We start from the raw sequence: 16,790 nt of genomic DNA, 5'->3' as shown, positions 1-16,790 counted from the left end.
AGAGTGGTCTATCCAAAGACATTAGAATTTACACTCTTCTCAAGCTCATATGAAACATTCACCAAAACAGACTACATTCTGGACCATAAAACATACTTTAACAAATTTATAATAGAAATCATACCAAGCATGTTCTCAGACTACAATGGAATTAAACTAGAAATCAATAATAGAAATATAGCTGGAAAAACTCAAAATATTTGGAGATTAAACAACATACTTCTCAATAACACACTGGTTAAAAGAGACATTCCAAGAGAAGCTTAAAAATATCTTAAATCAATAAAAATACAACCCATCAAAACTGTGGGATACAGCAAAAATAGTGCTTAGGAGAAAATGTAGAGCATTGAATGCATACATTAGAAAAGAAGAAACAATAATCTAGCTCCTACTTTAGAAAATTGAGGAAGAAGAGAAATTTAAGCTTAATTTAAGCAGAAGAAAAAATAATAAAAATTCTAGCAGAGATCAATGAAAAGAGGAAAACAATAAAGAAAATTAACAAAACCAAAAAGTGGTAAACCTCTAGCCAGGTTAACAAAAAAAATGAGAGAAAAGTCATAAATTAATGAGGGGTCATCACTACTGATCTCACAGACATTAAAAGGATAATAAAGAAATAATATTAACAACTCTATGGCCAAAAATGTGATAACATCGACGAAATGGCCCAATTCTCTGCAAGGCACAAACCACCAAAACTCATACAAGCAGGCACTGACTCCAAGGTCTTTACCCACCAGCTTCAGCACACCAAAGCCAGACCTCTTAAGTACTCACCTCTATAATACACGCACCCTCAAGATCTGAGTCTCTCACCACATCAATCAATCCAGGCCTCTTCCGACTCCTTCCAGAAAACTATCACAATCTTCTTAGCACAAGAAAGTACAACTCCCTCAGAAATGCAACACATAATGGCAACAACTGAGGTCTGAGAAGAATCTACTTGGAACTGTTGGAAACAATTTTCTTGGCAATCTTGTGACCGTCTAAACCCATCACTGCGTCTCATGTTCCTGATACCCTCTTTTATCACCCATCTCTCTGCCATTCATCTCTCTCCTATGTCTTATCCCCAACTGCCCTCTGCTTCCTCTTTCCAATTTACCCTCCAACTGTTCCTCTTCTTCCCAAATCTTTTTGCCATGACTTTTGGAAATCAGATTGTAAGCTTAATAAATCCTTCTATATCCGCAAATTCTTCAACAAAAATTTCCTACATTTTCTATGCCTTAACTTCACTTTTTTCCCCCTGCAATTCCCAGAAGATACTATCACCTTTCTCTTTCTCTTTTAAACCTCAAGACCTTTAGTAAATATTACATAAAGTTACTTTATATCGTACTTTGTTTTCATCTATTTCACTTATCACCATATCTAATAAGCATGATGAGTCAGTAAATCAAATGGATACCATTTTCAAAGGAAAAACTGATAGCAGTCTGGAAGGAACAAACACTGATGGCAACACTTAACAGTATGCCAACAGTAAGGTATTTCATAGATTTAGCTCTAATGTTTAACATGCACTGTACCTACACAATTTAACCTTCTCCAAAATGAAAGCTTCCCCATTCCAAAAATGCAGGTATTTTTTCACCCTGATTTGTACAACAAATCAGCTACTTTCATTTTTAATTATATATAGAAATGAATTAAATCATACAGATTATACAATAGTCATACAACATATACTTTGCTGTATAAGTACAACCTGTAAGAAGGAACACTAATGCAAGAGAGTTCTGTAAATATAATCAGTTATTAAAATAGTCAACTAAAAAATTAATAGTAAAAGACAGCAGAAGGTCTCAGGCAGTACAGCTTTGAGATGAGCTCTTTCCCCAACTGTCATACAGGCACGAAATTCTTTTGTTGGTGGTTAACACGCTAGCTCATCTGTGTGGGGCACTGGCACACAATAGTAGTTATGTTCCACCTCACAAATGACTACACTTCATTGAGTTTATGCTCAGTAGCGCAGTGTTTGCAAACCACTTAGATTCCAGGACAGAAAGAGCTACAAAAATGAAACATCCAGTCCTTCTCTGAGGTTTGTTATTAGCCTCTGTTAGCCACAGGTTACAAGGCACTAAACACTATGTTCTGTGTGTTTGCTTGTAACCACTAGGAAAAATAGCCTATAACATCTTTCTGAAGACTCCCAGAAAATTTTAAGTTGATTTAAAAATCTAGGAATATAACTGAGACGCACTTACTAGTTCTTGTCAAAATACCTCACTAATTCTTTCTTGGGTGTCAATTCAATTTGTTTCAACCAACACTATTCAATACACCATTGCTAAAGTTTAATGCTATTGGAGGGAAAGGTGAAGAGGGTAAAATAATCAGTTTTATTTGAATCTAAGTTAACTCCTAGCCTACAAATAAGCTTCTTCCTGGATGTTAAAAAACACTTTAAAAAAAAAAAACACTTAATAGCCAGGTATAAGATAATTCTTTCACAACTCATAAGCTAGAGAAACTAAAACAAAACCCTAAATAATACATTAAACTAATGTCCTTAAAATAGTTTGTCGTATCATTATTTCTGAAAGACTTCTATCCCATAGCATGTATACCAAAATCCAAAGTATTCATCAGATGGGCAATATATAGCATCTACAACAACTCCAGGAACCATATAGATCCATTTTGAAGAATAATTATATGATTACATGTTATTAAATATATTAAACTGCTATTAGAATGTTTTTGAAAGCACTGTTTTTGAAAAGTAACATCTCTCCCAATTTATGATAGTGAATTATAGTGAGAGCTTCTCTGGCCTAGATAAAAACTTATATATATTTTAACAAAAGAAACTACTGGTAAATGTACTTTATGATTTCACATAGCATTTAATTTAGAATCTCTGGAAAGGAGAGAAAATTTATTAAATTATCACTAATTTATGACAACTCATTTCGTCATCTTAGAATTCCTAGTTTCCTGGTACATTTGCAGAAAAATGCTTATGAACTTCTCAGAAATAATGTACTACATTATTGTTTAATAAAACAGGGTATATGCTTACAACATTCATAGAAATTATGAAGTATAAACAATATAATACACCATCAAAAAGAGAAAAAAGTCAACATGTACCTCCAAAATATAAATCGTATGTGACAAGTTCTAAGAAGGAATATAATATTCTCTTTCTTCCAAGATATGAGGTACATTAGAAGAGAAGAGAGACATTTTACTTAACTCAAGTACCATCAAAAGAGATGGAAATTTTAAAATTTCTACATATTTCCCCATTAATGCCTGCTGATATTAAGCAGCTATGTAATAGCATAAAACATCACTGTAAAAACCTGACTTGAGCGGATGGTCACACGATATTGTGAATGTACTAAATGCGACTGCCTATATACTTTTAAAATAGTTAATTTTATATTAGTTTAATTTTACATCAATATTAATTTTTATACACGATAATTTTTATAATATTAACTAATAAATTTACATACATCAAATAAAACTTTTCAAATGACTTGAAGGTAAAATTAAGAGAATCCAATTCATGAGCACTATATTCCCTTAGTTTTTCAGAGAAGAAAAATTTATTAATTGAATTTTATATTATTTACACTGAGACAAATAAAATCTTCCTGTTTTCCACTAATACTAGATATATCTACAAACCATCAGAAGCTATTCTATTTGACATTATCATTAAAAGGTTGACTAGCCTAACTGTAATTTTTTTTTAAATCCAGTATGTGTCCCTGAAGATACACTTTAATGGAGCAAAGAAGAGCTTATTTTCAAATCCCATTTTCCCAACTAGTGAGTAAACAAGGACTGTGGCTTCCCACAAATCTCTGTCTAGCAATTTTCCTTTAGCTTAATATCTACTTTAAACATAATCGGTTTAAAACAGAAAAAATTAAACAACAAAAAAGCTAGACACAAAAATCTGAGACATACTTTTTAAAAGAAAAATGAACATGCATAAAATATCAAATCATATGGTGAGAAGTGAAAACATGAAATGAGCAAAAAGATTTTCCAGGAGACAAAGAATAAGATAGAAGAAAAGGCAAAGAAGAAAGAGTTCTAACAGCCAAATCTATATATTAATAATGCGAAAAACAAAACTCTAGGGCCTATATACCTGATTCAGAACCATATGAGCGTCATTTATCCTTCTCTGAATATTTTAGAAAATAATTTAGAATCTCCTTTCCATCCCAAATTAAAGCAATAGTATTTGTCAAGCATCAAACTTCATAGAGAAGAGTGCTTAACATTCTCCAGATTTATTTCTTATGTGTAACATAGTACCACATAACCAAGTTATGATTCTCCCACTTAAAACATCAAATTCCAGTAAAGCACACAATGAGGATTATGAATATCATCCCCCCAATGCCTCACGATATGAAAGATACACACTAATTAAAAGTGGAAGAAAAAGCAAAAGTAAATGGCATGTCAATAATTAACTTTTTAAAGTATATTACTATCATGCATATTTTCTATTTGTATAATAATTTAATTTAAAAACTTATAAATTATGTCTATATAAACTCATGTTGCCAAAGAATTTTTGTTATATAATTACTCAAGGGGTTTTTCTTATTCTACATAGATTTTCTTCTGAAAAAATATCATTATCATGTTAAAATACTATGTGCTTCATACATAGTCATACTTAGTTTTCTGTTATATTAAGATATCTATTAAATCTGTAGAACTATAAATATTTAGTAGACTAATTCACAGCACAAAAATAGACATAAAAATATGCTTTTTGTCCTTACAACTTAAAATGGAATTAAATTTTCCCAATGTTTTTCATTCTGTTTACATATTCTGAAAGTAGTCACTATAACCAAATCAGCTAATAAATATCAAAATATCATTTATCACTGCATTTATTCAACTGCTGACAATAATATCTAGTAATGCAAGTAGTATATGAAAGCTATTAGAATCACACCAGTTCCCTGACCCAAATCATTCCAAACACAATTTGGGAAAGATGAGACTAAAAGATTAGCACGAATGTAAAATTAGTCTACACATATCAGATAAAAATCAAGTTAGGAAGAGAGAGAGAGAGAGAGAGTGTGTGAGTGTGTGTGTCTGTGTGTCTGTGTGTCTGTGTGTGTGTGTACCTGCTTGTGTGTTTGTGAGGAGAGTATTTTCAGTATTGGAATAATCATAGAATTCATGTCATACCTGTGCTCCATAGATATATTTATCCAACATTTTGCCTCCTATTGTCTGCCCTCCTATGTCCCAAACTTGAAGAGTAACATTCAAGTTTCCTAAAATAAAAAAAGAAAAATAAGAATACAAAAAAAGTTAAGTAACAATATAACAACTGAATCCAGTTTCACAGAACACTAAGTCACAATGATAAACTCTGAACCTAATTTGCCTTTTATTCAGCATGATCATTTGGTCCAATATGTGGAACTGTGAAATAATCTTGTCAAAAGAAATCATAGTGGGTGAATTTAGGTTTATACTTTTACCTCATTTCCATGTAACCATATTTATAATCATCTTCAAAACAAAAGAAAATAAGGGGTCGGCCTGGTAGCGCAGCAGTTAATTTTGCACATTCCACTTCAGCGGCGAGGGGTTCATGGGTTTGGATCCCAGGTGCGGACCTACGCACCGCTTGTCAAGCCATACTGTGACAGGCATCCCACATATAAAGTAGAGGAAGATGGGCACAGATGTAAGATCAGGGCTAATCTTCCTCAAAAAAACAAAAAACAAACAAAAGAAAATAAAGCAAAATTTTCTTAAACAGAGAATAGAACAACAAAGCACTTATATGTGGGGTTAAGAAATATACTTTAAAATAAAAATTGAACTTTATATACTAACCTACCCTATTGCACATAATGAATTTTGCTGTAAGCTCTAAATTCTATACGTTCTAAAACTCATAGATTAATAACAGACTACAAAAATGGACCCATACTTTCAAATCAAATGAATAAATTTTAACTTGAATGTCAGCTCTATACACAATAGTTAACATACTTTAAAAATAATGTTTTCAAATTTAACCTATAAATATAAACACGTTTGATAGCCCTCTTCAGAACTGACATAGGATACATACCCAGGATATCACTAAATATTGTGATGCATTTATACCTGTTGAAAGAATTTCCATTGAAACAAACTATATGTGCTTCAAAGCCTTCATAAAACACTGTAACAAATCTTCTTCCCCATACAAGTATTATAAAAGCATTCTAAAATACTAAAAGGCAATCTTTAAAATTCTTTTGTCCATTTTTCAAAATATTTGGTTGACAGAAAAATTTATAAACTATTCTCTCTTAACAATGCAATTAATGACTAAACTACAAAAGTTAAAGACCATGTCCACTATACCCTTTCATTTAACACTTCAAATTATTTCTCCTAATAGCATCATGAAGTTTTCTCCAAATGTAGACAAACTCTCAAACAGTACCTTAGAAATGAGCTCCCACATGAAAAATGTATATTTATGAATGATTTGCAAATTGGGAAAACTCAAAATAAAAAGACACTAAAAACATTGTCTCACTTCAAAAAAAAAGGATTATAAAGACGTGAATTTTTATACCAATGTAAAACACTAAAATTGGAGAATGTTAGTCACACCCTTCAACTTTGCAACTGAAAACAAAATATGACACTGGATTAACCAGCCAAGTTTTACCCTTAACTCAAGTTTTGTTAGGTTTGTATTACAATCTTTCCGTTATTTGGATGTAGGTCTGTTCCATCTGTCAGTGTGCAGAGGATTCACATGAGGTACTTCCATTAGCATTAATGAGAGCTACTACCCGTCATCATTCTCACATACATCCTCTTTCAATGCTCACAGAGTAATGACCAAAATGTTCTTAAAGCTCTATGAATATGAAAACCAGAACGTCACAGACTAAGACTTATCCAACAACTTGTAAAAACCCAATTTCTTAAAAATCTAAAATTTTAAGATTCCAAGCTGAACTCATTCTCCTATAATGCTGTCTCAAATCAAGCAGGTGAGAAAGGACTAGCTGTCACTAGAACTATAGCATAAAATAGTTTCAGGAGCCCCTAGATAAACAGGCAGTACTCGATTCATTTTACTTGCAAAATTCTTTATAGCCATTTGTATACTTCAAAAAACAGTGCCTAACAATATTATCTTTTTTAGAGTAAGAATTCAGGCAATACTTAATAAAAAACATTTACTCCCATTTTATTCAAGGCCAATAAACCTTGTCACTTAACTTCATATCAAGAAATATGAAGCTTTTTTCCTTTAAATTCTGATATTCAGATCCTACCTGAACTAGGTGTTGTGAACACTTCAAATATATCCTTTAGCCACATGATCTTCATTACATGTTTTCAAATTCTGACTACATCATTTCAAGACTCTAAATTGTTTATTCACTTGTCTCCTGATAGGTTTATATTCATGCATTGAGAGTATTTTTTTAAATCCATACCTTTCCAAATAAACACTGTTTGTTGCTGTTGGCTTGTTTTTAATACACATATTCTAGTGCCTCAGAAATAAAAATAGTTATGCATTACTGATAACCCACTAATATACAATGTTAGCCAACAACAAAAAAAAATCACTATCGTTATAGCTTCAATAAATGATATTAACTTCATAGTTATATCGAACATCTAGAAATATATTTTTAACTTCCACATATGAATTTTAGGCTTGGTAACACATAAAAATAAACATAAATGGGGGTTCCCTATTTGGAGAACCAAATCACAGAAGGATGGAATTCAAATCAATATTCATTTTGGTCTTTGCAAGCATAAACCTAAGTCTCCTAGTATATTTTCAAAATGGCATACCTATAAAGCTATAGAAAAGTATTCAAATAATCAACATTGCAAAATTTTTAAAAATCAAGAATCCATCTAATATAAATTTCTAACTAATCAAAGAACATTAAGGAAATTGTCAGCAATTTAATCCTAAATGCAAAATGCTAAAAAAATTCCTGCTCCTCTGTAAGAAACGACATGTAACTAGGGGAAAAAATAAAATAAATGAGGTGACAAAATACAGGTAAGCTGCTTTTGGTATGAACCAAAGCCACCAAGAGGATTCAACAGTGACCTTGTAAAAGTACACTTGGTGCCTTGGTTAACCTTACTTAAAGTGCTGCATAGTCAAGATGGAACTAAAAACACAAGTCTGCCCACTTCTTGTACTAAAGACTTAGAAATCCTTTTCACAGTAGAACGCTGTTTACTGGACTGTACCCACAAGCTTCCTGAAAGTATTTTGACTAAGGCTCTTAAGAAGCTCTATCAGCAGAATCTCTGACTAACAGATACCCTGTTTTAAGCAGTAAAATCTGCACAGTGGTTGCATCCAGACTATACAGCATACCGAATCATGAAATATACTAAAATGGATGAGTATTTCCAAAGTAATGACCTTGAAAACTTGCATGAGGAAAATGTCAATAGATGGACAGGAGGTATTACATCTCTAACAATCTAAATGGACAGAAGACTTACTAGAATACTAACAAATATTAGATTCACCTACTGTGTTGCTTTACTATAAATTCAATAATGCTGCCTGTAATATTTTAGTAAATGATTCAATTATTAATCATCCTACATTTGACACTTACAATAAATTAAAATTAAGGTTAAAGTACATAAAGGATATACTATAAACCTTGTAATTTATTCACTTCATTTCTTAATGTACCTATTAATTATATAAAATCAACTTACATTAAAACAAATTTTTCCTATTGAAATTTCTACCATAATTTTAAGTCCATTAAGTAGCATAGAACCAACTGCCTTTAAAAAAAAATTTTTTCTGGAACTCTGCCCATCAAAATAAAAACTTAATCAGAAAAATTAAAATATACATTCATTAAGAGGACACATTTCCTAATAACATTTTTTAACCTAAGTACTTTCTAACTCTAAAATATTATACTATAAATTTGGATTTCAAAAATACCAAATATGTGTTACAAAGTAATCAAAATCTAAATATTGGTAGTAATGTGCAACAGATCAGAAATCATCACATCACATATATAAAATGTCCAAAACCAGTCTTAAAATGTTTTTAATGTTTGAATAGGTGCTTGTTCCTTCATTTAACTCTTTGAACTAAAAAAAAATCAGAAAAATTAAACAATATTAACAATACAGAAAATTGGTGCTTTTGCTAATTAGCTTCAAAACAAAATAGTTAATACTAAATACATATTGAGGTTCTTTGTGTATAACTGGCATTTCTGAAAAAACTCTTGTAAAAATAAGTTTTCAGCATGCATATTATATGATCTGTGCACACATTCTGCTGATGACTGCTGTTAATATTCTGAATGTAGCATTAACCTACCTATAAGAGAATAATAAAAATAAAATGAGATTTTCAGTTTTGAATACATTAAAAGAAAATACAAATGAAACAAAATACGCATATGTTTCTCATTAAACCTCTTGCTGAACAATAACTTAGTATTGGAAAATTGGAATTCTTTTCTCATGCTATATCTTCTAATTTATTTTTCATTGGTAGCCAAATACAGATGATCAAACAATATAACAGGGTATATTACTAGAGAGATAAGCAGAATACCTTCCATTACCAAAAGTTTTCATTAACTGCTCTAAAACTTTTATGGAGAGTTGTCTGATAGATGGGGTGTTTGAGAAGTGAACATACTTCAGCAATATTGAAATTTATTAAACCCCTTCCCACTATATCACTCACGTTCAGTATATGAATCTGACACTACATAGGTAACCGTTTTTATTCAAATGCGTTTCCTCAGAGGAGAGAGGGATGGACTGGTTTACAAAGTTACAAAGATAAACTGCTTTTAATAAAATACTTTAAACATAATTTAACCATCACAAGTGAATGGACAGAGCATTTTAAAGCCCCAATTGTTCAGAAACTAACTTAAAACAGAAACCACTCTTTTTTTGTTATTATTTCCCTGTATTTCCCACAAAATGTGCTGCAACTGGCATCTAAATAGTTTCTTTGCATGGTGAACTGAAACATCTTGAATGCTCAAACTGTATTTTTATGAGTGCCTAGGGACCCTAAATTTTAGTGGTCTATTAAATGCCAGCAATTTCATGCTGCCTTGCATAAAACAGCATTCACATATTAGAGCAGAGAAGTTCCATAGCTACATTATACTTCTGTTCCAACTTTCTCTCAAACAAAAAACTGAAGCAGAGGCTAATCAAAATAATATTTAAAAAAATAATCCTTTCCTGTCTTTTCACATTTAGTTTATACCATATCTGTTGATAATTGCATGGCATTTGATTTTTTTTTAACTTTTCAGAATTTTATAAGCAACTATTGTTTATCATTGAAAAATATGTAGTGGTCAAAAACAGTGGGAGAGTCAGGGAGTATATAAACTTTTTTCTCACACCTAGGGACAATATGTCTTCACGGTAGATGCTGCTGATGAAATTTAACCTCCCTAAGATAGATTTACTGATTACACGTATGTTCATGCAAAAGCAGCCCCAAAATTTATTTAAACATTTCTGCTTATGTCTCTTATTGTAAGATATGCACAATTTTCTATGTTAAGACTTTTTAGTCTCTTACCTGGCAATGTTATCCTTCTCAAAAAGAAATCCAGTCCTATAGTTTGTTTGTACTGTTTCCCAAAAGTTTCTTGAGCAAAACACGTAGCCAAGGAGGTCTAAAAAATTGATGCACAGAATATCAAAATTACTGCCTTTGTTTTAGAAATGTAAACATAAAGTCACTACTAAATCTTATTAAGTAATCTTAATATTTATACTCCTATTACTCCAACAAGCAGCTTTAAGCAGTTCTGATCAGTTACAAGGGGAGGAGGGACTAAACAATCCACCAGGTAAGTTTCACTTGCCAGCAGCTATCTCTGAGGACAACAGACTAATCCCTTAGATCTCTTTCAATCCCCTGATTGTCAAGCTCCTTCTCCTGCTGGGAAATTAGAATTTGAGATTTATCAAAAGAGAAAACTAAAAGATTTAGTTTAGAAAACTAAAACTAAAGATTCAGACTGAAGATCTGAATCTTATATATCCACATGTATCAGTTCAATACAAATTTCAGAGAACTCAAAAGTTTCACTTCTGAGGTTAAATATTCTGAGTAGTTTGTGCTCTCAGCCAATAAGAAGAAGTACTAACTAAGGAGGGAAAAATCTGTTTATAGAATTTCTTTTCTTTTTCCCCACAGGAAAAGTATCTTTAAGGGTCTAATTTTTCTCTGTATTAAAGATGTTAAATGAAAATAATTCTACAGAATGACTCTGATAATATTTATCTCTCAAATAAAGAAGCTGGTATTTTTAAGATTAATATTAAGCAAGCAAAAATAAATATTTTCCATCCAAGAATCATAAAGCTTAAAAGTCACAAGAGTATTATAACCAGATCAGATATCTATCTGCACGTTTGTAACAACGACTCAAAGTCCTATTCAAAACTCTCAAGCCGCCTTTTAGGGTACCATTTCTTATCAAAGCAAACGAATAATTAATCATTCTGTTAATAAGAGAAATAACTCAAAAACTTCTTAAACATTTTAAATGCACTATTTACTTGTAAACTTTCCCAAAAAGAAGGGAAACACAGCTTCATGAAGCTTTTATGCTCTTCAAGACAGACTCCCAAAATTAAGGAAAAACAGTCTTTTTTAATTTTAAAGTTAAAATTAGATGTCAACTCCTAAAATTACAAAAACTAAGATAAAATTTCCAAGATAGCTTATTATAATTAATTATCACATAATTACAGCAGTACAAAAGAAAACCTAGCCAAATTTCAATTCTTTTAAACAAAAAAACCTAAAATTTCTCTTGACACAAGAATCATATTTTTCACACAAATGGCAATTTGCACACCCTAACTCCAGTTCTCTTAATACTCAGGATTTGTAATAAATTTCTAAGATATCTGGTCAATATTTACTGAGCACCCTGAAAAGGAGGTTCTGCTAGACACTGAGAAATAAATTCACTACAACAAAATGAAAATGTATTTGGCTTCCTTGAAGCATATAACAATATGGGAAATTCAGAGGTCAGAATAAAAAAGGTAAGCATTCCTTTTTAAAGCCTTTTGGTTTTTATTTAGCCTTATTTATGCCATTGAGCTTGTTTAACTTAGAGCACAAAATCATCTGTAAAGAGGCTGAGAGTTCTAGATAAAAAGAATTATCACTACTTATACTATTACAGATATTTAAAAATGTTTATATGGATGGTTGAAACACTTTTATAAGTCCAAGAGAAATTCAAGGCACATACAACATCAGCATAATGTCATTTAAGGTAATTTTTCACTTTCCTTTAAGATTCTCAAAGTTCAATATTTTTATATTAATGAATATTCAGAAAAACTCTAAGGTTCTTTTCTTGGAAATGGGACTTCTAGATTGTGAAAGCCCTAGCCTCACATTTTTGAGGCAAACATAAAGATAGGACCTCTATTTGACAATCTGTTAGAAGTACTGGTCATTGAGAAAACAGAACAATTAAAATGGGTTCTTATATCCTCTCCAGACATCTTACTATAAAAATTAAACAGAAGATGAGCCAAATCAGTGGGAGGCGTTTCCTCTTCAATTATCTAGACTTTGTGCCATCTTTCACATTTAATAATTTCTCTCAAGTCATTGTATAAATGCCCTTCTTAAACAATTATGAGGTGAACAATCATCTACCATATCTAAAATGTTTTTATCTGATTCAAAAAAAAATTTTTTTCTTGGTTTGGCCCACTTCTGCTAACAATTTTAACAATACTACATTTACTAATACTGAGAAAACACCATAAAAGAATATTTTGCCTCAAAAAAATCTTAAGAAATATGTTAACAAAATCAAAAGTATGAATCAACACAGGAAAGAAATAGAAACACGTGTTACTAGGAGGAGGAGCTATATTTCTCTTGGAGAAACTGTAAGTGGTCATCTCAAACTTTATTGCTTCTGTCAGTGTGTATAAAAATGCCCTGAGTTAGAACTAGCAAGAAAAACTAATGCTAAGAAAAATGGCCAGGAGTTAAATCAGGATACAAATAAGAAGGAAAGAGAGGCTGAATTCATAGAAGAAAAGGACAGCAAAGGAAACAGAATGGGAATGTTGGTAGCTGACAATAATTTGAGAGCTGAATAGGGTATGAAGGGGGGAAGAAAACGCTTGACATATGAACAACGAAAAAAGCTTAGGTTTCTGACGCTTATATGCAGAAATTTATGGCAGAAAAAAGCCTTTACGGTTTTAAATTAGTCAAGATGATGAAGACTAAATCAGAACACCATAAAGAGTATCACTGTTATCTTATCCTTTGAAGTAAAAAAATAATCCTAATTCAACAACAGTGAACAGCAAAAATTATGCTTTGTCCTACACCAGACAGAATTTTAGACAAAGATAAAAAGCCATAATTATTCACAGTAAATTAGCAACACGAAGAAAATGTATGACAGCCTAAATAAAAAACCTAGATACAAAATTATGAACAAATTTCAACTAATACATATACTGTAACAACTACTAGGAGAAAAAAAACAAAAGTTTAAAGAATTGCAATAGAATGCAGAATGATGGGCAATTTTTGTGTCTTTTTACAAGTGTATTAGTGCTATAGATTATTATAGTTTTAAACAGGAAATAAATTCAGTTATGAGTTGACCATAAAAAGATTTAGGAAATGAAAAATTAGAAGGCATTCAAAAGAAAATATGAATGATGAGAAAACTATAAAAATATAAAACAAAATTTTTATTGAATAAGGGTGTTAGAAACAACGGCGATTTATTTAAAACAATTCATCCATTCAGAAAATTGTTTTTCTTGTACAAAAATTCATACAGTTAATACTTTATAAAGAAAAGTGATCCCAAGTTCTTTCCTTCTCCAAAATATTTAAAAGTAATCAGAACATACTAAGTTGATTTTCCTCAGCCATAAAAATCAATAACAGAATATCGGGGAGGGCAAGAAAGAAATTAGAATTCCCCAAATTTTGCATTTGAATGACATCTTTCCCATAGGCCCTCCGAACTCCAATCTCAGAACCAAACACAGGAGCAGCTGTGCAGTGCCAACGGCCAGGGAAGAGGCAAAGAGCAATCGTCACCACAGAAACCAAGGTCCAAACTATACTAGCAACAGGGAAACGTGAAGCTGGAATCGGGAAACTGGTAACTGTAATCAGCTACATTTCTGAAGACTCTGATTGGGGGAAAAGGAGTGAAGAAGAAAGGAGGCAAACTTTAGCAATATTCCCAGAAAGAGTGCTGGCATCTTTGACAGAATCGACAGGTGTGAATGCACCCCGGGCAGAGGCTCTTCACTTTATTTGCGGTCTGTGTCACAGACCCTTTGAGATCCTACAGACCCTCTCCAAAGAGCAAGTACCAGACAATGTTTATTGCATTTCAGGAGCTCCACAACCCCGGGTTAAAGACCTCTGCCTAGGAGTTAAGGGGACTGGGCTGCCGGATGTTCTCATGCACGCACTCACTCTCATTCACTCAACCAACCATCACCGGAGTCTAGACCTTAAGGCAAGGATCCTCTCCATCATGCTAGCAGCTCTACCCTCAGCAACCAGCCCCTAACAGGAGCTCAACAGATATTTGTTGAAGGAATGCTTGTGCTGACAGGTGCTGTGCTGGCAACAGACAAGAACAGGTATGATGCCATAAAACACCAACTAACGTTTATTGAGTGCACACCATGTTCTGAAAGCTTTATGTGGATTTTCACATTTAATGTGTATTTGCACACTTAACCCTTTGAGGCGACCCCTATCAATACCCATCTTACAGATGAAGCACAAATAGGCTTGCAATTTGCCCTCCAATGACCCGACAAGTTAAGTGATGGAGCCCCAGCTCTCACCCCGGGAATCTGATTCCAGAGCCAAGCTCTTGGGAGCTCCCAATGCATCCAAACGGTAAAAAGGGAGCAGGGGGTCCGGGGGCCGGCAAAGTGTAACCCGGACTAAAGTAAAAAGAAGTGAGATGCCTTGGCAGATCCTTGCCAGTCCTCAGAGACGAGAAGCTGGAAAGCTTCCCAAGGAGGCGATGCTGACCCGAGTCTTGAAGAAGAAGTAGGAGTTCCCATCCAGGCAGGGAGTTGGGAAGTGACTTTTTTTTTTTTAATTTAATTTAAGAGGAGGTGGACGGCTCTCGTCGGCCTTCACCAAGCGCCTCCTTCGCGTCCGGCCCAAGGCGGGCTCGGGCCCAGAGGTCCCGGCACTCGGGGTAATGAGGCGACGCCGGGCGGCGGGGAGGAGGCTGGGGGCGCCAGGGCCGCGCCGGGGTTCCTGCAGGCCTGGGACAGCGGGCCCGCTCGAGGACTGACCTTCCCGGAGGTGCCGTCCCCCAGCACGACGATTTTGAGTTGCCGGTCCTGGCTCTCCTCCTCAGAGTCCGACATGGTGTCCTGGGAACCAGGCCCGCCTCCCCCTCCCCCCGACGTAGAGGAAAGAAGGGAAGGAGGGGTCTCCGGGGGCGGGGGAGAGGAGGAAGGGCGGCAGTGGGGGCAGGACCCCCAGCCCCAGTGTCTCAGCGGCCGCTGAAGGTATCCAGAGGGAAACTATCGCCAGGCGCCATCTTGCCCACCTCCCCTCCCCCTGCGCGACGCCCCGCCCCCTGCGCGCAACGCTGGGCGCGCACCCCCGCCTCTCCGCCAACCCGCGCTGACCGCGAGTCTCCCCGGCGGGCCAGGCCATTTGCAGGCCTGGGATGGGGTAGGCATTCGAGCCGAGCAGGCGAAGCGCGGCGCTATCCTCGGAGGGGCAGGTGGCGAGAGGAAAGTTGGAAATGTATTATTCACACTAGTTAGAAAAATTGGAGCGGAGTGGCTCGCAGACGTTCTGTCAAATTCCCTGGCTTCGCTCTCGCCCTGAGAAGATCCCTGAGGCGAATGGTTTAGCCCAATGTGTGTTGGGGCGAATGACGCCTGGGCTGCGCGCCGCGGTTGCCATGGAAGCCGGGAGTTGGAGGAGAGGCAGCGGGGCGGGGCCTGTCTCTGGGCGTCCCGCCAGCTGGTTGCCGGGCGTAGCGCACAGAGGAGGGGCCCCTGGAGCTGGGTTGGGCGCCGGGGGTCGCGCCCCGGGAGGAGCGGCCGCGCGGCTGCGGAGGGGGCGGTTGCTAAGTCCAGTGCTGCCGGTGGGGAAGCTGCAGTGGCCGCCCTGAGTGCGGTGGAGCTCTGTCACGGCCTCTTGTTTTGGCCTGTCTGGAGCTTCTTCGTACGAGCCACAGAATCCGTAGATTCATTCATCAACCGCACACCCTAGAGCGGTAGTGCTCAAAGTGTCTTCCGGGGAACCATCAGGGTAGGGGTGGGGGAATCCTGATGAAGTCAAAACTATTTTCATAATACAAACACCTTTTTTTTTTTTTTCCTTTTCCACGTTCATTCTCTCAAAAGTACACAGAAAAGTTTTCCGGAGCGTTCGTGATGTGTATGACATTATCGCTCTGGCATCTGAAGGAGCATTTGCTTCTTATTCTGTTTCAAACATTTCTCACTATTAATTTCAATGCAGTAATGATAGCTATAACTCACATAAACAAAGCCTTTTAGGGTTCACAATAATTCTTCAGAGTGTAGAGGGGCCCTGAGTCCAAAAAGTTTGAGAACTGTTGTCCTGGATGATCTCAGTCCAGTAGGATAGGTATAAGATGTAAATGAAAATTTCAATATAGGGAAACAAATTCTACAATAGTAATTCCTGCCTACTATGTTTGTCCCATTGTGAATTACTT

General features: G+C 35.0%; 1 protein-coding gene across 4 annotated transcripts in view; it reads right to left on the bottom strand.

Moving 5' to 3' along the window:
• Nucleotides 1-15,735, bottom strand: part of RAB28 (RAB28, member RAS oncogene family) — an 89,270-nt gene extending 73,535 nt beyond the window's left edge. Inside the window, exons 1-3 of one of the 4 annotated variants that reach the window (XM_003364738.5) lie at nt 15,382-15,735; nt 10,616-10,712; nt 5,203-5,291 (exon numbers count right to left, since the gene is read on the bottom strand). In XM_003364738.5, the coding sequence (XP_003364786.2) occupies nt 5,203-5,291; nt 10,616-10,712; nt 15,382-15,456 (261 nt within the window). In that variant the 5' untranslated portion in view covers nt 15,457-15,735. Of the gene's footprint in view, nt 1-5,202; nt 5,292-10,615; nt 10,713-14,916 lie in introns of all 4 variants that reach the window. The other 3 variants (XM_001500923.7, XM_070262697.1, XM_070262698.1) reach the window with 3 other exon arrangements.
• Nucleotides 15,736-16,790: the final 1,055 nt, after the last annotated feature.

Source organism: Equus caballus, chromosome 3, assembly GCF_041296265.1.
Source record: "Equus caballus isolate H_3958 breed thoroughbred chromosome 3, TB-T2T, whole genome shotgun sequence".
Taxonomy (NCBI): domain Eukaryota; kingdom Metazoa; phylum Chordata; class Mammalia; order Perissodactyla; family Equidae; genus Equus; species Equus caballus.
This window is presented reverse-complemented; position numbering and strand designations above follow the sequence as displayed.